The 24471-nt window shown below is 48.2% G+C and overlaps 1 protein-coding gene and 1 long non-coding RNA gene across 2 annotated transcripts in view; one reads left to right on the top strand and one right to left on the bottom strand.

The window, feature by feature from the left end:
• Positions 1 to 7580, bottom strand: part of LOC309970207 — a 58178-nt gene extending 50598 nt beyond the window's left edge. Inside the window, exon 1 of the long non-coding RNA XR_014326671.1 lies at positions 7367 to 7580. This is a non-coding gene — a long non-coding RNA (uncharacterized lncRNA). The remainder of the gene's footprint in view (positions 1 to 7366) is intronic.
• Positions 7581 to 9229: 1649 nt separating this feature from the next.
• Positions 9230 to 24471, top strand: part of GATA6 (GATA binding protein 6) — a 31432-nt gene continuing 16190 nt past the window's right edge. Inside the window, exons 1-7 of the mRNA XM_082853230.1 lie at positions 9230 to 9265; positions 10355 to 10466; positions 11871 to 13032; positions 17328 to 17494; positions 21567 to 21692; positions 22812 to 22899; positions 22992 to 23095. Coding sequence (XP_082709356.1) covers positions 11907 to 13032; positions 17328 to 17494; positions 21567 to 21692; positions 22812 to 22899; positions 22992 to 23095 — 1611 coding nt within the window. The 5' untranslated portion in view covers positions 9230 to 9265; positions 10355 to 10466; positions 11871 to 11906. The remainder of the gene's footprint in view (positions 9266 to 10354; positions 10467 to 11870; positions 13033 to 17327; positions 17495 to 21566; positions 21693 to 22811; positions 22900 to 22991; positions 23096 to 24471) is intronic.

The raw sequence follows: 24471 nt of genomic DNA, 5'->3' as shown, positions 1-24471 counted from the left end.
GGATTATTGGATCAGAAAGTGGCTTATAAAGATATCATTTGATAATCAACACTATTCAATATAGAATCCCGCCAAAAGTCGACGTTCAAACCTTCTGGCTGAGAATTCTATTTGGGAGGATGTAGGAGAAAAGAGTGAATTTTAAAACTTCAAATAAAGAGATAATTATCTCTAGTGTAGAAAAGTCTGATACTAATAATGTTGGAACTCATGTTTGGGCTTGGAGCGTGGTATCTTAAAACTTTCAAAATGATCACACTCAAGAGTCTGGCCAGACACTGCGTGTGTCCATGAGGATACAAAGATGAGCAAGACGTGATCTGAGCCCCCAGGGGAGCACAGGGACGCAGTAAAGATGACCCACCTATGACCCACCTCATGTCCCAGTGACCACAGTGCTGCCTCAGCATCAGGAAGGCAGCCATAATCGTGAGAACGTGGTGGGGTGAGTGAAGAAAGAAGAGGGCCATTGTGTGGTGGAGAAACACGTGTTAGCCTTCGTTGGTTTCAGGATGGATCTCATGGCCATTAGAGTCATACCAGTTGTGACTGTGGACACCTGGGGAGCTCACGAGGACAGAATTGGTGCTGCAACCCCAGGGCCAAGTTCTAGCCATCACGCAGGGCTTCTTCAGGTGAGAAAATTTACCGATGTGCCAGAAAGAAGAATCTTTACATGTGTGAGGTGTTAAAATATTTGCACCCTGAGAGTTTTATTGCCTCTGCAACCTCACTTTTGCCTCTGATATAACACGATATGCTGGGCAAGACCTTATGACTCCATTCACTGATCAAGGTATTGGCACATTTGTCATTGTAAAGACAGCACGTTGGAAGGTTTTATACACAGAAAGGGTGAGTTTATGACCTTAAATAATCCCCAGTAGGAAATATCTGACATTCTTAAAGGCTTCTTCTTATATCTTTTCTTTATGCCTTTGCCTTCCTACCTAACTTTTTTGAGGACTTGGGGCGTCCTCCCTTCCCCCCTCATCTCTCTTCCTCTAGGAAGGCAGCCTGAAATAGAAGTTTGTGTTTTTCCTTGTTTATCAAATGGTTCAAATAGTCTTCATGTTGAGCCAGACACTCTTCTAAGCATTTGATAAATATTAACTCATTGAGACTTCATAAAAACTCTTTGAGGAGGCTACTGTTCTTACCACCCCTTCTTTTTACAGATGACGAAAATGACAAGTAGAGGGATTAAGTAGCTTGCATAAGGACGCAGAGAGTGAGCTGCAGAGCTGGGATTCAAATCCAGACCCCCAGCTCTCAACCTCCACGCAAGAGCTTAATCTAGCCACAGTGCTGAGGTGTGGACGGATTCTGCTGCCGGCCCACCAGCTCAACCACTGGGTAGGCTCTTTTCTATTCACCACAAGCCGAGCTCTCTATAGAAAGGTGCCTTTGAAATGCAAAGGCTGACAGCTTTATTTATGGTTCCATACTGTGGTTTTTGGCTAGAGCTGGCTGGGCACCGGCTATGTGGTAGTCAGTCTTTTAAAAAATGGTGTAATATTCCCACTGTTTTTGTTGGATAATTGCATGTCTTTAATTTGTGGGATTATAAACAGAGTAGTCACCTAGCTCAGGAGGAGCCAGAAAAAGTTATTTGATATCCACTAAGTCAAGTTTCTATTTTTATTCACCTCTGTAGAAGTAAACATTGTTATGGTCAGGAGAAAAAGCAACATCGTAATATACTCCAATCGGTGTTTCCTGATTGGTTAAGTTAAAAATATGCCTTCTGAAGAAGGTAGGCAATAATTCACCTTCTTTCCTAACAGGTGAATACAATTTTCCTCTTAGATATTATGACAGTTTAGCTTTCTAGAATATGAAAAAAAAGGAGGAGGGAATCACACCTTTTTAATTCATGGATTTGGAACAGTGATTTAAAAAAAAACCTACTTAAATCTCTGCTTACCTTACTCAGAAAATTCTGATAGTTCAAGATAAATGAAAACATTAAATCATGTAAAATAATTACTTATGTCATAAATATGAAGTCCCCATATAGTCACCATACTGGAAATAAGGATATTCATGGTCACTGATGGCTTTTTGTCACTGTTCTGTGATTTAGTTGACTTATGACATATTTATAGGCAAAGAAGATTATTTAGATAGCATCTTCCATCATAAGACATTTCAGCGGTTTGAAAACTTGAGCCTAATTTAACTGATCAGTCTTTGGAGATGAATCATTCCTTTTGTTTAGCCCATTGGTACAGTATTTAGATTAACTTCTAGGTTTGTATTTAACCTGGGAGAATCCAAACAGCCAGATCAGACAGGTGCTCGTGGTCTTACTGGGGCCCTGACAGAGCTACACACAGCGAGGAGGACTCAAGTCATTGGTTTGTGATTAATGTTTATAGAAAGTAATATTTCTACCATTTTATGGATGGAGCAACTGAGGCACTGAGAGGTTACGTGGCTTGCCCTCGATCACAAGGCTGTTTAGTAGATCCAGGAAAATCATGTAAGCTGACCAGGATTTTACATCCAATTCTCACCAACTGTAAAATTTGCAAGTTACCGTGCCTGTCCCTGCCCACAGGCAGGTTACAAACTGGAAGTTGGAACTAAAATGAGAGAATGTTGACATCTCTTTTTAGGGGGAGGAAGCTACCAAGGTTCGTCGCTTTGACTAACAGAGTTGACATGGGGGATATCGTTCTCTGGAGATCCAGCCCTCGTGGACCTGCTGGCTTTTTGCTGATCCCCCATGGCTTTTGTCCATGAGGATTCAATCAGCCGGGGGACCACTGGCTGGGGTGGGGGGCAATAGGACTGTAAATCTGGGAAAGCTGCAAGTATTCAGGGTCTTGAACTTTATCAGGTTTGAATGTGTGATTGTGAAAGTAAAGAGCAGAGAAATGACAGCACTCAGTAAATCAAATGGAGAGAAGATCACGACTGTCAGAGAAAGAGAAAAACAGGCTCTGGGCACAAACGTGGCTGGAAACCTGCACAGTGTGGGAGACTTTTATGATCCCTCCAGACTTTGCCTCCTGAAAAACAAAGCTCTTTCCCCATCATTTTATCTAGAGGACAGTATTCTTTGTTATGTCCCATGGATTCTTTTTTAAGTTTTCGTTATTGCAGTTTAGATCTTGTTTTAGAAGATGGGATGCTATAAGAAAACGAAAGAAAGAAAGAAAATCAATTGGAAAAAGTCTGGAATGGTCTAGATTTTCTTCTATCAATATTGGGTCCCCTAGCTTCTCACAGATCTTTATTTATTTATTTTTAAATTCCTTAACAAAATGTGATTAATGTAGAATAAGTCTCCTGCATAAACAGCAATGCCAAATGGAAAGGCAAAAAGCATGAGAGTAGTGAGATGACCAGGTCAATTTAGTTAATTCTTTTTTCTCCCTTATATCTAATGCCAGTCCTCAAGGTTGCCCTCCTTCATGGCCCCATCTGTTCATTCACTCCTATCTCCTGACAGAAAGAAGCTTCCAGGGAGGGGGGTGCTTCTGAGGACTGGAGTTCTTTTCTCAGAGCAGAGGACAAGCCTTAAGATTGTTATCTTTGTCCTGTAGTCTGCTGCTGGCATTTGCAAAGGGAACAAGGAATTTTTCCTCTTCAAAGGAACCAAAAAAAGTAGATCTACGATTGTCTGCCCCATCACCCTTTCCTACCATAATGCGATAAATAAAGTCCTCACTGCTGGTACATAGAAAAAGCCCAAGACCTCTGGTGAATGGCAGGTCTCAAAGTTGAATGAGTGCTCAAAGAAGTTCTTTCCTGGGAGTTAATTTAACTCTGGGGGATAGGTGGGTCTCCCCAAAAATTGAAATCTGATGTAGTAGGTGAGAGTCTATTACAATATAGATATTGGTAAAAACAGGTCATGCTTACACAGTGCTTACCATATGCTGGTTACTCTTAGCCCTTGATACATAAGACATCTTTTAATCCTCTCAATGATCCTGTAAAGGAGGTATTTTTATCAACCCCATTTTAAAGATGAGGAAACTGAAGCAGAGAGGTTAGGCAATTTGTCTTGGTCACTCAGCTAGGAAGGGGAGGGGTCATGATTCAAACCCAGGAAGGCTGGCCCAGAGTCTGGGCTCCTAGGAATTCCCTAGTGTTTGAGCTAGAACACCACCCTCCCGTTTTAATAAGCTCATTGTGAAGCCTAGAGGAAAATCCGAGCATGGGTACTTTTCTAGAGAAAGAAAAAAGACTCAGACATCTCCCTCCATCTTGAAAGTTGTCTGTGGTACTTTGCCTAACCGGCTCTACAGAACTGCAAACCTTTCAGACTGTAAACACTTCAAAACTAGTAGCTACCTCTTCTAGTTCTTCTTTGTGCAGTGCATACTCAGTACTGTCGCGCAAGTGCAGGAAACTGGAGGACTGCATGTAAGTAGACAGCCTTTTGGTCTTAATTCTCTGCATATTTGCAACACAGCTGGAGAGGTCATATTTCTGGGTGGCAAACGCAGTAAGTTTTTTTTTTTAATTTCTTGGGCACTTTTTTCTTTAATTGATTCAAGGAGGACATTAGTCACTTAGCAAACAGCTAAAGCCTATCATCTCATTTTTTTCTGCTTCCCCAATGCCCCCTGCCCCACTAGGAAACCAGTCACAAAGGTCTCTGAGCTGAGACAGCTCTGGGGCGGTGGCATCTGCACCCTGACCCTGGAATGGGCATTGCCTAAACACTTAGTGATACCTGCAAAGCCCAGAGAAAGCCCAGGTTTTGCCTGTCTAGTGGGATGGAAATTTCTGCATCTCTCTCACGTTCTTGAGAGCATAAATGGTCCCTTTCCCTCTGATGCTCTGATTTCTCTCACCTCCAGAGGCTGGGTAAGAGGTTAGGATTAGATAAGGTGAATGATTTGGGACTTCACCTTATTTGGAGGGAGAAGTGAGAAGAAAGACATTTTTAACTTCTGGGGCCCAGCATGAGAGGACAGACAGACGCTGAAGATACTGGATTGCCTTTTGGGATTCAGAGTCCTGTCTCTGATGTTGCCAGAGAAGAACAGATGGGAAAGGCAGAAGATGTGGGAAGAAGCCCCATAGCGCGAAGCCAAGAGTGGTCTCATCTGTTACCCCCAGTTCCTTATCCTGCTGTATTTCAAAGTGGTAGAAAAGGCTTAAGTGGGCCTGGAGTATGGAGGATGTTCCAGCTCCTTAAGGGGAGAAGCAGCAGCTCTGTGCAGGAAACGGAAAACATGGCATCTGACTCCCCAAGCCCACTTCTCAGTCCTGGATCAGGAAACTGGATTATTTTTTGCTTCACCTTTGGTGAGAGGGAAGGGATTACTCCAGGGTCAGGGCCTCAGCCCAGCTGGCAGCCCGAGGCTTTATGTAGTGAAGCCCGTAGTAATTAATAGTACTAATAGTAAATACCACACTTCATAACCAAACTCAACCTGCGGATGGCTGAGTATTTGGACTGCTGCCTCCAACCTGGACACTGTTATTCTGCGGGTCCACACCCTCCCCATTAGCCTGTATGATCCCGACGCCGGGTTCCTTCCACCCACCACGTTCTGACTGGGGTTCAAAAGGTCTGCTTCGGACGACCAGAGATGGGGAGTAACACTGCCCCTAGCTCGGCAAACCGCGGGGAGCGGGGCACGAGGTTAGGAGTGGTTTGGCTTTGTAGTATTACTCAGTATCAGAAAATAATCCAAATGGGAGGTAATTTGGGTCCCACTGAGTTCGGTTTAGTTTTTCTGCCTAGTGCAGGGGGGCTGTTTGGGGAGTCCAGCTCCGGCCTGGAGTCCCCGGCTCCCGGGACCCCGGGGCTTGGCATTCCCCACTTGGCGGCCATCCGAGATCGGGGCCACCAAGTGGGGTTCTCAGCGTGTCGGGACGCAAGCAGGCCTCGGGGAGGGAGGCCGGCGCCGGTGTGGAATGTCTTATCGGGATCCGAGAGCCACAAGCTTCCCCTTCGCTTCTTTAAGCGATCACGGAAAGACACCTTTCGATCTTTTGTCAGACATCTTGGCCCTTAATAGCTAAATTTATTTGGTTTAAAGCGGCCTTGGGAGAAGCAGGGAGGGAAAATCTTTCGTCGGTCATTGGGTGGCCTAGATAACAAGCTTTAAAAGAGAGAGGGAAGAAGAAAGTAAAAAGGTTAATGGATGAGGGGAGGGCTGGAAGGCGCCCAGCGTGGGGCTTTTACAGCGACCCTCCTCCGGCCGCCCGCTTATCGCGGCCCTAACTTACCCGCAGCGGATGAAGTACATTAAGTCACGTAAACAGCGCGCGGAGAGGAATGCCACCGCGGTGACCTTTCGCGCGCCGCCGCCGCGAGCCCACCTCCGCGCCGCGCCGGCGGCCGCCGGCGGCGCGCGGGGTCGGCGCGGGGATGCGGGGCCGCGGGGCCGCGATCGCGGCCGGCCGGGGTCCGGCGTGGGCGCTGCGCCTTCCTGAGTCCGGGGACCAGCGGCGGGCAGGGGGCGCGGAGCCGGGGCACGCGGTTGGGGCGACCTCTAGGCTGCGCACGTCCCACGCTTCCGCCGTCACCACCTGACATTTCTAAGGAGTATTTTGGGATTTTCGAGAATTAAAAAACAAAACAACGACAACGCCCCCCCCCCTTCCCTCCAACAACTGTCAGGCCCCTGGGCGATGGCCTGCGTCGGAGTGACAGCCACCGAGTTGAATCGGAGAACGCGCCGCCCCGACCCGGCTAGTGGGCCCGGGCGCTGGCGGGCGTGGAGGACGCCGAGGTGACCCAGTGTCCTTTGGCCAAAGCGTCCCCGGGACGGGAAGAAATATGGTGCAAGCGAGAAGGCCCCATAAATCTGGTTAAAAACAACAACAACAAAAAACCCTCTCAAGTTAAAACCTATGCTTTAAAGTCAGAAATCGTATGTATTCTTTTTCTTCCTGAAACGTCGCTGGAGCACCCAGGAGCTTGGTGAAATGATAAGAGGATGAGCTTAAGTTTGCGGGCGTAAAGGCGGATCCTCGGAAGACGCGGGTCCTCGTCGGGGCCTCGCGGCTCGTCCAGAAGCGGCGCACAACTGGGCTCCCAAACACCCTTCCAGTTTGGCCGCCAGGCACCCGCCTCCTGCCCTATTGGCGGCTGGGTTCGGGCTGGATTCGAGTCGCGAAGAGCGGGGTGGCGCGCGCGGCCCAAATAAATCAGCCCTGGGGACAGGCCTCGCCCGGGAGGCACCCCGCCCCCCTCCGAGGGTGAGGAGGGCCGCTCGCGGAGGCAGGATCGCTCCGGAGGGGCTACTCCTTGGGTCTCAACAGTCCCGAGAGAAACAATTTCGTTCCAGATTAGCAAATCCACCAAAAAGAGAGAGGCGTTAGGGAAAGAAATGGAAAAAAAGAAAGGAAAGGAAACACGAAGAAAACTTCTAAGAGCATGACCGTCTACCTGAAGCACTGTGGGGACCATCGCCAGCTCTTGGGGTGCACTTCTTCCTCTGCGCCCCCCTAATCCCTCCGGCCTTCCCGGACCAGCTGGGGCGCTCAGAGGAAGCTCAGAGCGCCGGGCCTCGGGTCCCTGGGGGGTGGCTTTGAAAATGTGCCGCTCCCCGGGGCCCCGGGGGTGTTGTCCCCAAGGCCAAAGGCGATGCGTTGGGAAAACTGCAAACTGGAACAGTCAGGCAACCTGGCATTCTGTCTGAATAAACTCCACGGGTCAGTTTTGTTTTATTTCTCTGTTAACTGACAAGAGAAACAAGACCAGTCTAAAAAACCAGAAAACAACTTGTGACCCTGCAAAAGAGCAAACAATGACTTCCCTGCCCCCACCTTTGTTTTAAGCAATGTTCAAAACTGATTGGGAATCTGGAGGGTAAAATGCCTTGTCCTTTCTCGAGCCTGAGAACTCGCACGTTGTGGAGTTGGTCTGCGTCCCGCCGCTCACCTCTGTCTCAGCCGTGCCGGGGCCAGCGCACCCTCTCCCCGCTGCTGCGGATTGGCGGGAAAAGCCGGTCCCTGGGGGTCAACTATTGTCCAAGGAAATTCACACGGTCACCCACGTAATTGCAAATATAAGAAACACACACACAGCAGGAATCAGGTTCGCGCCGGGGGCTCTTTCTCCTCGGGGCTCAGGCTTGGAGGCCGTTCACAGCCCGGACTCCAACTCAGCCAATGGACTTATTTATTTGTTAACTTGTCTTCGTTAGAAATCACCTCATTGAGATATGAATTTAAAAAAAAAACTTTGCTTTTGAGAGCAAACCTCAGAAATATTTAAGAACAGTTGGACTCAAAGGAAATCAAATGCCCACAACCTTTCTGTAACGGCTTACAAAGGAGCTTCTGCAAAACTCAGTCTACATAAAAATTTGATCGGAACTCACGTAAAAAACAAAAGAAAGGCATTGGAAGCCCTGGTAGGAGTTAAGTGGACGGCGGACGCCGGGTTATCTACTTTGGTAGACGCATTCGATCGAACTCAGGTTAAATTTTAAAGCCCCTGGATCCTGCTCCAGTCGCCAGTCTCCGTTCCAGAGTTTTCTACCTTCAGTCTTTTCGGAATTGCGGCCACGCTGAAACTGGGAGCCGCCGCAGTGATTGGGGGAGGCAAAGAGGAATGTAATAAAAGTGACTAAATTGGATGAGAACGGTTTATGGACCTTTTCGGTAGCAATTTAAAATTCAAAAGTGTTTAGCAGCAATTTACTACGAAGAATGAAAAAAGAATCGCCGACTTCCTCGATTCCACTCTTTCCTCCCCCGCTCTGCCAGGCCCTGGCCCCTTGTCCCCCAGGATTCACAGGTTCATAGCTCACAGTCACATAGAGAGGAAACATACATTTAGCCAGGAGGTCTCACAATCTCTCGAAACCCTATTTTACTATGGCCCTACCTACCCCGGCTCAACTCTGCTCAGGCTCCTCTCTCTTCCCCAACTGGAAACATACACACACACACACACACACACACACACACACACACACACACACACACAGCCCAAACGCTTTCAGGGAGACTGACCTTTAGAAAATCATTTACTTCGATTTACCTTAAAAAAAAAAGTGTAAAAATCCATTGCCACAAAACAACTGCTCCTGCCCTAGTTAAAATTCTCTCTCGACAGTCTTCTGGGGTCACGTCTGTCGGAAGAAATCCTTTTTGTGAGAGAAAGGGAGCGAGACATATATCACGGCTCCTGCCGCGGACGAACCTGCGGCCGCGCGACTCCCCGCTGACAGATCGGCGCTGATAACCCCGCGACGTTCATTTCCAGTCCCTTTGCTGGCTAAGGACCGTATCAGTTTGTACACAGTTGTGATAACCATTTGGAGGGAGCGAAGAAGGGGTGTGTATGTGAGGATGGGGGTGGGGAAGCGGTATTTCGCGCTGGGACCTGGGAAGGTGACCCCCTCCTCTTTCCAACGACTTATCTGATACTTACCTGAAGTTCTCCAGGGAAAGCTCAGAGCAAACGGGATACCAAAACTTGGAGAGCACCTCCGGGGGTGACCGGCGTGGAAACCCTTTTCCATTCTGCACACTTCATGGACTAACCTTTACGTACACCATGACCCCCAAAGTTCCCGTAGTTTAGCTGGGGAGGGCTGACGTGAACCTCCCGAAACTTCCCAGGAATTTAGTACATTTCTAAAAAGCAGGGCAGAGATAGGGAGCTGGGCACTCGAGTTCCTTTTTTCCTAGATCACAGGAGACGAGACCCCCGACGGCCACCACGACCTGAGCCTCAGGGTCTCGAGAAGAGGTTGGGAAAGTTTAAGGTCGGTCACACACAACTGCGGAGCTAAAAGCTCATTTAATGTGCAGGGAGGAGCGGGGAAGGCCAGCGGAGGAAAGCACTTTCCCCCCTTATTCTGGGGGGCGCGCTGACCAGGGAGCTGGCGCGTCTCTCCCGCTGCGGTGGCTGCGTGGGGCTGTGCACGGTCAACTCCTCCAGCGCCACCGCCGCCCCCCCCCCGCCCCCTTGAGCGCGCGTGTAACTGGGGGAGGAGGAATGGGTGTGGGTCGCCAGCCAGGTCAGGCGTTCTGCCACCTCCGCCCCTCCCCCGGCGTCCCCGGGATCGGCGCCCCCTGGATGGACTCGCCCCTACTCCCAGGACGGTGCTCGCGGCTTAGCCCACACCCGCAGGCTGCGCGGGGCTCATTGTCTGCCCGGGCGGCGCGCTCCCCTCCCCCCGCCGCCCGCCGTCTCCTCCCCATCCTCTTTTCTCTCCTCCCCTAGCTCCCTCCTCCTCCTCTTCCTCCTCCTCTTCACCTCCAGCGCCCAGCTGCTCGCAGAGCGCAGTTCCGACCCACAGCCTGGCACCCTTCGGCGAGCGCTGTTTGTTTAGGGCTCGGTGAGTCCAATCAGGAGCGCAGGCTGCAGTTTTCCGGCAGAGCTGTAAGAGGCGCCTCCTCTCTCCTTTTTATTCACCAGCAACACCGCGCAGACCCCGGACTCGCGCTCGCCTGCCGGCGCCCTCGGCCTCTCTCAGCGCTCTGGAGCCCCCTCCGCCACGGCTGTTCTCCATGCGCAGCGCCCACCCGAGGTTCGGCTGCTTCCTCTCTTGCACGATCTCTCCTCTTTACTCCTCTGCACCCCCCACCCGTCGCTGGCCCGTCGGCCTCGGCTCTCCGGCCCTCTGCGGGCCGCGATCGGCTCCGAGGGTTTCTACCTTCTCCACTCCCAGCAGGCACCCAGGTTCCCGGGACACCGCGGACCGACTTATGGTGTCTTTTCCTCTCCCCGAAGCGCTTATCTGCGCGCAGCCTTATCTCCGAGTTATCTTGGCGCAAAGGGGCGGGAGCCGGCAGTCAGGCGGGCAGAGACTTCTTTCCTGCTATCTAGTCCCGGTCTGTGTGTGGGTATTAATTTTAGTATGGTTATCTCCGATGAGCCCAGGCGATTTGGAAAAGCAGCCCCGAGAAGGCCAGTCCGGCTGCATTTCGCCTCCCTCCTCCACCCCCTCCTTGTCTCCCTGTCATTCTTCCTGCTCTCCCCTTTGGGGTGGCCTCGGCTCCGGGGCGGTCTCGCGTCCCCCCTTACATTTCCCCCTCCTTTTCTCTGCGCTCCGCTCCACCCCGCTACGTCCGATTGCGGAACGGTCTGGCCTTTCCGCGGCTGGGGATGACCGCGGGGTGGGCCGGGGTGGTCTGGCCGGCGTGGCGCGGCCGGCGTGAGCGCACGCGCTGGTGGCTGCAGAGGCGAGCGGTGTCTTAAGGTGTGCGGCGCCGCGGGGACGCGGGTTGGGCAGGAGACTCCGGCCCCGCACGCACCCCGAACTGCCTATGTCCCGAAGGTCCGACACTGCGATCTCCGCCCTGCGGCCCCACCTTCCAGGGCTGGGTTGCATTTCTCTCTGGGGCTCGAGTTCTGTCTCGTCAGCGCAGTCCGGGAAGCTCTGGGAAAGCCAGTATGGGAGAACGCGGCGGTTTCGTTTTCGGGAACAGGTTGCCTTCCCTGTGCTAATGATTTTCACGCGGGCAGCTCTCATATTGAGGCATTCCGGGCGAGCGACCCCCGTACGGAGGAATGATAAGGCAGCGCCGACACGCACGGCTACTTAAAAAGTTCCTTTGTGTGCCATCAGCCAGGAGGGAGCCACTTCGGGGCGGAAGGAAAACCTCGGCCAGCCTCGCAGTCACCCTTGGGGTCTGGCGCTCGCGCTGATGAAGGATGCTGCGGAGGGGGTGGGAAGGGAGCGCGAAGGGACCCGAGCCGTGCCGGGTGAGGGAGAGCTTGTATCCGGGTCCTGGGAAGATCCTGTGGCGGCTGCGCAGGCCCCTTGCCCCTCTCCTTACCCACCCCTTGAGCCCGGGGCAGAAACGGGATCTCTGAGGAATCTCATTAGCCAGGGAGGCGAGTGGAGGTAAGATGTCGTGCAGCCTGCGCTTTGGATAACTCCTTTTTTATCTCTCCTCCCGACCCTGTCTCCCTCCCCATCCGGTCTCAGGAGCTAGAAGTCAGCTAGGAGGGCGCCGGACCGTGGATGGCCTTGACTGACGGCGGCTGGTGCCTGCCGAAACGCTTCGGGGCCGCGCCTGCGGACGCCAGCGACTCCGGAGCCTTTCCAGCGCGGGAGCCCTCTACGCCGCCTTCCCCCATCTCCTCCTCTTCTTCCTCCTGCTGCTCTCGCGGTGGGGAGCGCGGCCCCGGCGGCGCCAGCAACTGCAGGACACCGCAGCTCGACACGGAGGCGGCGGCGGGACCCACGGCCCGCTCGCTACTGCTTAGCCCCTACGCCTCGCATCCCTTCGGGGCTCCCCACGGACCTTCGGCGCCGGGGATCTCTGGCCCCGGGGGCGCCCTGTCGAGCTGGGAGGACCTATTGCTCTTCACTGACCTCGACCAGGCCGCGACTGCCAGCAAGCTGCTGTGGTCCAGCCGCGGCGCCAAGCTGAGCCCTTTCGCCCCCGAGCAGCCCGAGGAGATGTACCAGACCCTCGCCGCCCTCTCCAGCCAGGGGCCCGCCGCTTACGACGGCGCGCCCGGCGGCTTCGTGCACTCGGCGGCCGCCGCGGCTGCGGCCGCGGCCGCGGCGAGCTCCCCAGTCTACGTTCCCACTACGCGCGTGGGCTCCATGCTGCCCGGCCTGCCGTACCTCCAGGGGGCGGGCGGCGGGCCCGCCAATCACGCGGGCGGCGCGGGCGCGCACCCCGGCTGGCCCCAGGCCTCCGCCGACAGCCCCCCGTACGGCAGCGGAGGCGGCGCGGCGGCCGGCGGCGCGGCGGGGCCCGGCAGCGCCAGCTCCGCCGCGGCGCACGTTTCGGCGCGCTTCCCCTACTCGCCCAGCCCGCCCATGGCCAACGGCGCTGCTCGGGACCCGGGGGGCTACGCGGCGGCCGGCGGCGGGGGCGCGGGCGGCGTGAGCGGTGGAGGCGGCAGTCTGGCGGCCATGGGCGGCCGCGAGCACCAGTATGGCTCGCTGTCGGCCGCGCGGCCGCTGAACGGGACGTACCACCACCATCACCACCACCACCCGAGCGCCTACTCGCCCTACGTGGGTGCACCGCTGACGCCCGCCTGGCCCGCCGGACCCTTCGAGACCCCGGTGCTTCACAGCCTGCAGAGCCGCGCCGGAGCCCCGCTCCCTGTGCCGCGGGGCCCCAGCGCAGGTAAGGGTCGCGCCGCGGCATGGGAGTCGGGGCGCGAGGGGGTGTGGAGTAGCTGCTTGACTTGGGCCCTGTTTCCAGGGCATTCCTGTCTGGGTGCCCGAAGTCTGACCGCGTTGTTGTGGTGCTTCTGTTTTGAACGAGAGAGACTAGATGCGCAGATATGCCTCAGGGTCTGGGAGGAGGTCCAGGGACTTGATGGATAGCGACTGGAGTGGGCAGTTGGAAAAAAATGAGCCCAGGAGGAAACGGACAGGGTCTGAACTTGGTCGCAGACTCCAGTTTGCCTGGGTGGAAGCGTGAGAGTCCATTTGGAGGGTAACTTTAGAAGCGTGTTGGGCATACGATTCACCCTCTCCTCCAATACATACAGTCACACCCAATTCAACTCTCCCAAGGTCGGGAGCTGCGTGTGTTTCCCTCAACGAGAGTGTTTAAAGAGGTCCATGGTGGAAAAGGACCTAGTTGGCATCTCCCTGATCCTCAGTGAGAGGGCAAGAAGAGAGGTCAGCCTTGTGACTGTCCCGAGGGAAGGCTGGTGCCGGGGCCCTTTTGCTTGGCATCAGCAGGCCGGCGGGGTGTCGTGCTGTTGCTCCCGCCTGCGTCCCCCAGGCTGGGACCAGGGATCCAGGAGCACTCACGCCTATTCTTCCTCCGGAACCCAGGCCAACAATTTTTCAGTTTCCAATCCCACTCATGCTTTCCATTCCAGTGTCTGGGGGCAGTTTGGAGTGAACTGGGAAAACACAATTGTCAAAATTCCTGCAAATGCCCCACATCTTGAAGAGTGTTTGTCCTGCTCTTCAAGGACAAGGGAGGGTGTGAACTGTTGTCTGGCCTGACAGAGGCACGTTGGCTTCTTTCCTCAGCTTCAGCATTCTGGGTCCTTTTTCGTGCTTTCAGAGGTCTCTCTTTGTATTTAACCTGTTTGATATAACCTGACAGTCTCCTAAGACAAAAAAATGGGCTTGTTTTGGCCGTTGTTTCTCTGAGGGGAGCTGTGGGAGTCAAGAAGTGGCAAAGACAAGGAGGCACATCAGCCGAAGGTACCCTACCTGGTGCTCTCAGGCCCCAGGTCTGGGCTTTGCGGGAGAGCCCTTCACTTAGGGACAGCAAGTCTTTTAGGGACCCTAATTAGTGAGGGTCAAGTGAGGCACTGCCAGCCTTGTGTTCAAAGACAGCCTGGGAATGCTAGTGGCCTGAAGGTGTGAAGGATCTTATTTGAATTGCCCTCTCTCAGTAACATTGGGCTGAAAATCCACTCTCCTCTCCTTGCAAAGCTGGTCCTGGAGACCATCTTTATGGTCTGTGTGTAGAGTGGGGCGGTGGGGAGGGCCCTGTTGAAGTTTGGAGACTTGAGACCACAGAGCCCTGTCACCCTTCCTGCTGCATTAGGGACCCACATCTGGCTCCCGGGAGCAGAGAGACAGGGAGAAGGATCTTCAAAGGATGGAAGGGGGTGGTGGTTAGGCTGTGAGGTTTCTGTCAGTCAAGAATCCAGCAGGGAATCCGAAAGGTTGTGTAAGCTGGGTAGGGGGCAGCTCTGCCTGCTTGGTGACGCACCTTAGCGTGACCTCTCTTTCCCTTTGCCCTCTTCCAGCATTACACAGGACAGAGAAGCAGTCCAAAAGACATAATCGGAGTCTTTGGATGTTTAAAGTAATTGGTTTTGTGAGAAAAATCCTTTTAGAGGTGGTAGGGTGCAATTACAGACAGGTTGTAAGTTTTTCAATCTAAACTTAGCCTATCCTTTCACTAATTTTTTCCCTTTCTGGGTAGAACACTGCAAAGTTAGAAAAATCTTGTGTAGACTCAGAGCATGTTTCCAAAAAAAAAAAGGAAAGGGGTTTGGGAACACCCAGCTTTTGCATAAAGAGTCTTTAAAGAAGGCGGGAAGCTGCTGAGAATAAGCCAGTCTGGGGGTGGGGGAGATGAATGACCCTAACTTTGCTTGTCCATTACAGGTGTTCCCATGCTAGAGAGCACCTCTCCTGCCAGCTTCCTAACTGATTCTCTGCTTCTCCACTTTGATTTTTTCTTTTTAAACAAACCATTTTTGGAGGCACTCTTTTTCGAGCAAATGGGCAGGGCTAAAACCTGAGCACTGAGCTTTCTCAACCTGCACAGTGCGGGGTGGAGTAGGGGGCTGTTCTCTGGGAACCTGCTCCATTCACTTCTCCCTGGTGCTGGTGCTGGTGCTGGTGGGGAGTTTTGGGGTGAGTTCTGTCTCCAGAGGCCAGTGCCCTCACAAGCTGCCGCTGAATTGGGTTCTATTCTCGGTCCCGGGATGACATTCGCTGGCCTTGCCCTTCTCCCCTGAGTCTGTCACTGCCCAGGGCCACCCAAAGCAGCCAGGTTAGGAGACAGAGGATGAATTGGGGGGAAATGGTGAGAGAGCTTCCAGCACAATCAGATTTCGTGATTTATAAAAAGTAGCTTTTTCTTATTTTAGTTATAGGATTGCAGCTGCTGAATGAGGAGTGGGGAAAAGTGTGGAGGCAATGGGAGCTGTAGATTTTACTTAATTAAAAATAAGCAAACTTCCTAAATTTTATTTATCCAAAGTAGACTTTACGTTTTGTCTCTGAGTTTTCAGCTGACTAAAGAGATTTACCTGGGGCGTTCACACTGTCTTCTCCGGGAAGTCTTTATTGTTCCCAGCCGGGGAGAAGGAGGCCAGGCGTAGGGCTGGGTTCTCCAGGGAATGCCCCAATTCTCCACGGAGAGGGGCTCTGATAGGTAACATTTTAAAGTCAACAACAAAGACAAATACCTTGTTTAACTTCAGTGTCCTTGAAGTCCTGAGCATTTTACTGATTACCGTAGTCAATAGTAGCTTTTAGGGCGGAGAAGAATAAATCTTTGTGATGTGTTCTAAGTTGCAGTATCCCCATGACAACTTTGAACTCGAGTTATGTGGGAGGCTAGTTTCTTTTAAACCTATTTCTTGAGGAGGAAGGAGACTTGTTTTGCAGGGTAAATAATATTAATGGAATGAAAGATTTCTGTATGTCCAAATCCCGTTTAAATATCTGTACAAAAGTTGATGGTAGACACAAGCTGTAGACTGCTCGTGAATAGAAAGGCTTGCTAGCATACTCTTCAAATAAACTTTAAAGTGTAATGTTTATTTACTTTAAAAATTGATTCAAAAATGCTCCTTAAAGAAAGCCAAATGGTAACATTTAAATTTTCTATAATATAAGTAACTCTAGACTGGAGATGTTTTAAAGTCTATTTAAAAAGTGCTTGATAAGAACCTCATTTTAGATAATTATTCATATTTAACTGATTCAAGGGGAAGTAATAAATGTTAAAACCATTTACTCTAAAGGCTTCTTTAGAGTAAATTAGCAGGTTTAGGTTAATTGTGAACTCCGGAAAACTAACCAAGTAGCCAAATGACAAATATAATTTAAATAGATGACATAAGTTGAAATTTTAGTGCAGGAAAATAGGAAAAAATTTATTTAGCATTGGGACAGTCCGAGTAATTTTCTGAATTGGTAAAGCATCAACCATTTGTAGACGTCTTGTAGATTGAAGCAATAAGACCCACTTTGAAATCATAATATTTTAGTATTTGGTCTTTGTGGCATGAAAGTCGAGCTTCACATTTATCTCTGTGTTTATTAATCTTTTAGTGCTTCCCCCGCCCCCTGAGGAGACCTGAGTAATTTCTAATTAATTGACAAAAGTGCCCAAGAACAGTATTTCTAATTTCACTTGCCTATTTTTTACTGAGGAAAAGGAAGAGTAGTAGATACAGCAAATACCTTCAAAAAGTTAACTTGAGATAGAAGTAAAGAAGACAGCCTCACTTTGTCCGGGGATGTTTGTGGGTTAGGGCAGGGGTCAGTGATCATTGTTAATATTGCAAGACTTGCTGGGGTTTGGCAAGTGGTATATTGTAATTATGATGGATTTCAGTTTTGAAAAGCTTGGGAACAGCCGGAAAGAAGGGGTCAGAGGACCCAAACCAACCTCCCCACAGCTCAACTCTGAGGTCCTTGGAGACAGGAGGCAGATGATTCGGGCCGGGCTTCCAGCTCTGTCTCCGACTGCCCTGGGGTTTGCACTGGGGGCGCCCAGGGGTGCAGAAGTATTGGACAAAGTGTTGGTCAACAGGTCGATCGCGATGACATCAACGGCCGGCTCCCGGCCGGGCCGCCGAGCAGAAAGCCCGGTGGGGAAGGCCGGCACTGCGGATCGGGGTGCTGGGGTGTCGGGGAGGACCGCGGAGACGGACGGACGGACCGGCGGGCGGGCGGGACCTCACCGGCTTCTCGTCCCCGCAGACCTGCTGGAGGACCTGCCTGAGAGCCGCGAGTGCGTGAACTGCGGCTCCATCCAGACGCCACTGTGGCGGCGGGACGGCACCGGCCACTACTTGTGCAACGCCTGCGGCCTCTACAGCAAGATGAACGGCCTCAGCCGGCCCCTCATCAAGCCGCAGAAGCGCGTGGTGAGTGCGAGCGCCGCCCTCCCCTGCAGCCCGGCCCCAAGCGGCGCTCTTCCCCTGGGGCCGGGGTCTCCCCGCCCGGCCCCGCCCGACCGCACCTGTCCCCGCGGGGGCACCCGGGGCGGGCCGAGTGCCGGCCCCAGCGGTACGCCCGGTTCTCCGGTCGTTTGAGCGCCCACGAGCGCAGGTCCCGAAAGGAGAGTGACGTCCTTAAATGGAAAAAAAAAAATAATGGTGTAGTGTGCTACCATCTTTTAAAAGTACCCAAACTCCCTATATTTACAAATCTCTAGATGTACTTGTAAATGCAGTGAAATAGTTTTGGAAGGAGATACAAGGAATGAGTAATGTTAGTAACCTTCAGGGAGAAAAACTGAGGCTACAGCCCCAGGTCAGGTGAAGGAAGGAGATTTTTATTTTCACTGTGGACTCTTTGGTCTGGTTTGGAGTTTATTCTTGAAAAAAAGCATGCTTCTTTGTAACATGCCCCCTCAAATGGATATGACAACAGCGAACCCACAGTCCCTTTCTCCCCACAGCCTCATCCTCCTGGACCCCTTAGACTCTGTCCCTTCTACCTCTGGGCCCCTTCCACCTCTTCTCAGAGCCAGACTAGTTTTAGCTCCAAATTCCATCCGTCTTTTGGACTGTCCTTGAGTCGGGTGAAAAATTTATTTACTCTAACCTTTGTTATTTTGAAATGTGGCTGTTCAGAGAACTACATAGAACTTGAGAAGAAAATGCAGTCTGCATGTTTTTTGCAAGTAGAGGATTTTCACCATCCCGACACATTTCACTATGTTTTATTAAAGTGTGGGAATTCTGATTTTCTTCAGGGATTAATCTCTTATTGTCTTGTGTGTTGTTAAGAAGGAAAGGGTATTTACTGCTGTAGTGATTGGAGAAAATAAACGAAAGCTTTCACAAGCCCCACCGTAAGGCTAACATTTGTTTAGCCAAGCACTCATACTCTAATACCTTTTAAAGTAAAATATTTTACAGTTAGATGCCAGACATCTTAAGTATCCAAGTAATTTATTTAATTGTTATACTCTAATTAGCAGGAACAAATGCTACACATGTTGTTTGTGTTAAATAGATTAGAGTGAAATTGCATCACAATGTAAGTCTGACACCTTAAAGAGAAGCAATTAGTTTTATGGTTGTTTTGTTTTTAATGCATTTAAAATAAAGTGGCCGAGGTTAATTTAATGAGTGTATGTGCCTTAAACTAGTTATAGTCTCCCACAGCTTAAACTTTTCTTCAAAGGGCATCCTTAACTTCAGTGCCTGACTCCCTGTGGTTTTCATTTTTCTTATATGCATCATATTTAAAAAGAAAAAGTACTGCCGGAAAATATTCCAAGGAAGTTCCTTGTTTTCATGTATTAGCCAATGTATGAACAATGAAACTGATTATTATTTTTTTGGAAAGGCGCATTGAGCTGAGTCCAGAAGGTAACATTTTCTCAAGATTGAGCAAAAAAACTGGCAGAATTTAGGTTCTAGTGGCATTTTAAATTTGATCTAGTAACATCCGTATTTAGATGGCAGCATTAGTTTTGTGCACTTACCAGTAAAAATAACTGTTAACAGGAAAAAAACCCCAGTTTTTAACATCTCTGAATCTATGAGTTTTCCTTCTGTGTAGCAGGTGTCTTGGCAGTGACCAAGGTCAGCCAATGTGCTTGGTAAATGTGTTATAAATGATACCAATTGAAGGGTGTGTCTATCAATTAGTTCTCCTTGTGGGCTTCTTATTTATTGTTTTGCTGGATCTAGTTAGTTCTCAGAATGTTGAACCCAAGTTTGTTTAGCTAGCAGTACAGAACCAATCACTGAATTTGAACTTGTAATACATTGCAAAATAAGAGATTTATGGTGTAACTTGAATTCCTTGTCAGTGATGACTATAGCTGAGATCACTTGTTACAGGAACTTTTATAACCCACTCACCTTCATTTCACATGTTTATGGGGACTGGCTTCACTTATGATCTGCAGTTGACAGTCATAAAGTTCTTTGTTATAATGGCAAATTCTGATAACAAGTTCGCCTCACATTGGCTCCAAATTCCACTGGAAACTGTCATAAATGACCTGTTTATAAAATGAAACTTCCTGTCCCTAGTTTACTGATTTCACATTTATGAAGAGAAAGGAGTGCTCTTCTGGGAAATTATTTTATTTTAACCATAAAGAAAAAAAAAAAGCCCTGATGTGTAAGATTTTATGTTTTCATCATTTTAAAAGCAATTTCCCAAACAGTTCTGTTAGCCAAACATATTCATTTCAACCAAAAGTCAAATTGATTCTTTCTTAGCACTGATTTCTTAAAACGGTGGCAGTACTAAAAGGCTTCCCAGTGTCTCTTTGGTTTTACAACTTGTCTGTAAAGAGTATGCTACAGCAATACAACAGGATGTGAGTTATAAAAGCAAAATACAATTTTAACTTTTAAATTTGCCAATGAAGATTTTGGAACTCTCTGTCTTTTTAGTCTGAATATTCAGTGAATGCCCAGTCTGTGTTTTTGTGGTCCATTCTTTATAACTTCTTTTCTTAAATTAATCATCGTTACCAACGTCCCTAATTCTGTGTCTTTCAGCTTGCTTTGGTCCCTGGATTTTCCCCATAGCTTTTTTTTTGTTTGTTTAACTGAAATCACAGCAGGGTTTTAGTTGCCTATCTAGGTAATTTAAAAACAAACTTAGATTTTTGTCATTCTAGGCAGGAACTTACACTAGCTTAAATAGTCCCTCTTTATAATTCACACATAATAATTTAGAGGAAATAAATTCCATATAAGGATGTTATGGGTATAAAGGGAACAGAGAAATCAGAGTGACAGACTGTTGCCCTCTTCTGATAAATTTAACCCTTTGTATGAACAAAAGTTGAGTACTATATTGACAGGCTAAATAAAATATAGCAGCATCACCATATATAAGACAATGCCAGCACTAACACAATGTTGTAAAATTTGCTAATCCTTTGTAAAATGGTTAATACAAAAATTCACGCAATAGGCAATCATGATAATTAATGAGATGTATTAAAATATATTTTTTTCCAAAATTTGTGTACATTTTCGAAAATCCATTTCTGTGAATATATATAGGCCCTTCTGCAGTTTCTGGTTTATTCCTCTGCACATATCTGAGAAATAGATCGATATCTCAGTTTTCAGGTGAAGCAGAGACTCCCCAAAGCCACTTAACATGTTGGCAGGTGGTTTGTGACTGCATTTCTTTTTTTTTAAAAAATAAATTTATTTATTTTATTTATTTATTTTTGGCTGCATTGGGTCTTTGTTGCTGCAGTCGGGCTTTCTCTAGTTGTGGTGAGCGGGGGCTACTCTTCGTTGCGGAGCACGGGCTTCTCATTGCAACGGCTTCTCTTGTTGCAGAGCACGGGCTCTAGGCACGCAGGTTTCAGTAGCTGTGGCTCGTGGGCTCTAGAGCGCAGGCTCAGTAGCTGTGGCACACGGGCTTAGTTGCTCCACGGCATGTGAGATCTTCCCGGACCAGGGCTTGAACCCGTGTCCCCTGCACTGGCAGGCGGATTCTTAACCACCGTGCCACCAGGGAAGTCCCCTAGAACATCTTTTAAAAAGAGAAAAAAAATCTAGAAGTTTCTCCTCAATGAACAGTTTCCTCATTTGGGACCAGGTCTGCCAGAGCCTCTGACAATACACACAGAAAACATTTCTTGTCCAGGAAGCTTGGTTTCCCTTGTGCGAGCAGAATTCCAGAGGAGTGGGCACAGAAAAACTCATTTCTTTACTCTTGTGTCTCAGCCGTCTGACAACAGTGAGTGCAGGCATTGGCCAGCATTGTGACTGCTTTAATCTATGCTAATGGGCTGGAGCAAATCAATCTTATGTATTGGATGGAGCACACTTTGGTCCAGGAAGGTCAACCTAATTACACGTCAAGGTTTTTTCCTCAAGGGACCTCTTATTTATAATAACCAGGTACATGCTTGTTGATGGCAGGGACGTGATACATTGATGTATGTAACGTATGCATAAAAATCACATATCTGTACACTTACATTCTTGTGCTGCTTTTTAGCCTTCCTCCCGCCGGCTTGGATTGTCCTGTGCCAACTGTCACACCACAACCACCACTTTGTGGCGCAGAAACGCCGAGGGTGAACCTGTGTGCAATGCTTGTGGACTCTACATGAAACTCCATGGGGTGCGCCACCTACTCTGCTCATGTGTATACATGTTCAGTGTCTTGTTTGTACATAGTTTCAGTTAAAAAAATCAGCAAAGGAGAGGGCATAAAAGTGAAAAATCTGATTTTCTATATGTACTTCTGTGACTCGAGGGTCCTGTTAATTATAATGGAAACTTTTATCTTACTAGTAAGAAACAAAAAATACTGCCAATTAAACTGTCACACAAATCCATAGTAAGACATCCCAATTTTAGAAATACTAAAAAGTGGGGAAGTGTGTTTTAGAATTGATAAGATGGTAGTAAGCTTTAAAAAAAAAGCTGTAAAGTCAAAGTATAGTTGATTTATAATGTTCTTGTTAGTTTCAGGTGTACAGCACAGTGATACATATGTGTGTGTATAATATATATATTATATACGTATAATATATATGTATTCTTTTTCAGATTCTTTTCCCTCATAGGTTATTACAAAATATTGAGTATAGTTCCCTGTGCTATACAGTAGGTCCTTGTTGGTTATCTATTTTGTATATAGTAGTGTGTATATGTTAAAAAACTGTACACTTAAAAAGAAAAAAAAGCATGGAACCAACTAGAAATTCACACTAACTAGTTTATAGCTTAAAAAATGTGAATGCAATCAAATACATTTATACAAAAGAGAAATAGCTATATTTGATAGCTATAGTTAGATTCTACATTTTAAGGATAGCGCAAGATATGTGTCAATTTTAAAAAGAAAATTTTCCTTGGTATATCTAGGGAGAAGAATACATGATCTCTTTGAAATAAAAATATTTATTTTTCTTGTATGTATTCAGTGTTTTTACACTGAATGTATTCAGTGGTTTTACTCTGTAATTGAAGTTGTTTAAAACAATAAACATTAAGTTGAAGGAGTAAGTTCTCCCTGGCAAATCACCCTCCCTATTTTTTTTTCTGGAGGAATCTCTGCATTTGATGGGGAAAGTGTAGTCTTTATGCAGTTCGAAGTGTATGTAAAAATTGGATTGGCTTTATGCCAAGTTCTTTTAAATGAGGGCTTTCAGTACTGAGGTTGGGTCTTTAGTTAGTTTGGTTTTTCTTCAATATAATATTTATTAAACTCACGGCCTATGTGAACAATTTTTAGGTGCCTCGACCGCTTGCTATGAAAAAAGAGGGAATTCAAACGAGGAAACGAAAACCTAAGAACATAAATAAGTCAAAAGCTTGCTCCGGTAAATATAACAAAATACTATTTGACTGTCAGGTATTTGCCAAACTTAGCAGAGTATATGTATATTTATGAGGTTAATTTTGACTGTTGCAGGTAATAGCAATACTTCTGTTCCCATGACTCCAACTTCCACCTCTTCTAACTCAGATGACTGCAGCAAAAATACTTCCCCTACGACACAACCGACAGCCTCAGGGGTAAGTGTTAAAACAGTATAGACTCCTTCTAAGCTAGTGGGTTGCTCTCCCGGTATATTATCTCAAATTTTATCTTATCTGGTAGTACAATAATCTAAACCAACAGTTCAGTTTTGTTAGCTGATACCTAAGAATAGTTTTTAGAGGAAATTACATTTAAATGTCAACAAAATGACAAACTTAAGTACTTTACAAACCTCTTAATTAAGATCCACATCTTTTTTTTATGGTTAAATTAACCCAAGTAAAGGCAAGAAGTTTTGAAGTGCTTTAAATTGTTTTATTTCCAGGTTTTTATCTGAGTTTATATATATATGTACATGTGTGTACAGTAGAAATGTATATACATGTATTATGTATTTCTAATGTAGATCAGGAAAAGTACCAGCTCAGTGGTTTTATATATCCCAGTGCCCATGGCATTTAAATTGCTTTTGCTTGTCTTATCAACTCCAGCCTTCTTTCTTTTCTTCCTTCTTTACATTAAAAAAAAAAAAATCATCTACCCAGAGCAAAGCTCATCACGATGAGTCATGTGACGTGCTGCTGTATTCGCCGATCTTCACCTAACAGTCCTCTGCTGGGCTGGGCAGCCTCGCCGTCTTCTAATGCACCTTGACTGTACCCAGGCTTATTTCAGCCTGGTGATCAGCCTGTGAGCAGTTCGGCTTGTGTGTGATTTCGCGCCCCTGAGGACAAGGGTGCCTGGGTCTTTGTGAAGATCACAGACTTCGTTTCAGTAAAGCTGTAATTGAAGCTCAGTTTTTCTCAAATGAAGAGCACTTTCCCACCCTAGTGTTTCCCAAATTTACCTGGAATGCCCTTTAAAAATGACCGGGCCGCACCCTGGTCCTCAGAGATCCAGGGCCCGACCTGTGCGGCAGCATTTCACAGCCCCGGGTGAGGATTACACTGAGACTGGTTTAGGACGAAACATTAGCATTAAAATTCCTACTTAGTGATTCTTTTCTACATTTAATTTTGCTTTATTTGGGGTACTTTGAAATACTACAGATTCCTGGGCTCCACCCTGGATTTTCTGAGTCAGCGTCTCTGGGGGTGGGGCTTGGAAATTTGTGTTTTTGAACAGTCGCCACAGGTGAAATTGAAACTACTGCCCTTGAGTTGTCTTTGAACCAGGAACCACTGAGCTGGTATTTTTACTGGCTTAAACAAACAAAAATTTTAAAAAAGTTGTTAACTGCTTAAAGGTATATTTGATATTTTTCTTTGACTCCTCCAATTCAAACTCTTTTGGACTCTTTTTCGTTAATGAACAAGAAGTTTGTTCAGAGTTTCCAAAGGGAAAAAGCCTTTCTGCTGTTTTTGTTTGTTGCAGACACATATTCTCAAAGAACGTTTCTAGCCTTTATAAA

The sequence above is a fragment of the Leucopleurus acutus genome (genome assembly GCF_964270905.1).
Source record: "Leucopleurus acutus genome assembly, chromosome: 13".
NCBI classification, from domain to species: Eukaryota; Metazoa; Chordata; class Mammalia; order Artiodactyla; family Delphinidae; genus Leucopleurus; species Leucopleurus acutus.
Note: the sequence above shows the minus strand (reverse complement) of the source record. Positions and strands in the feature narration are given on the sequence as shown.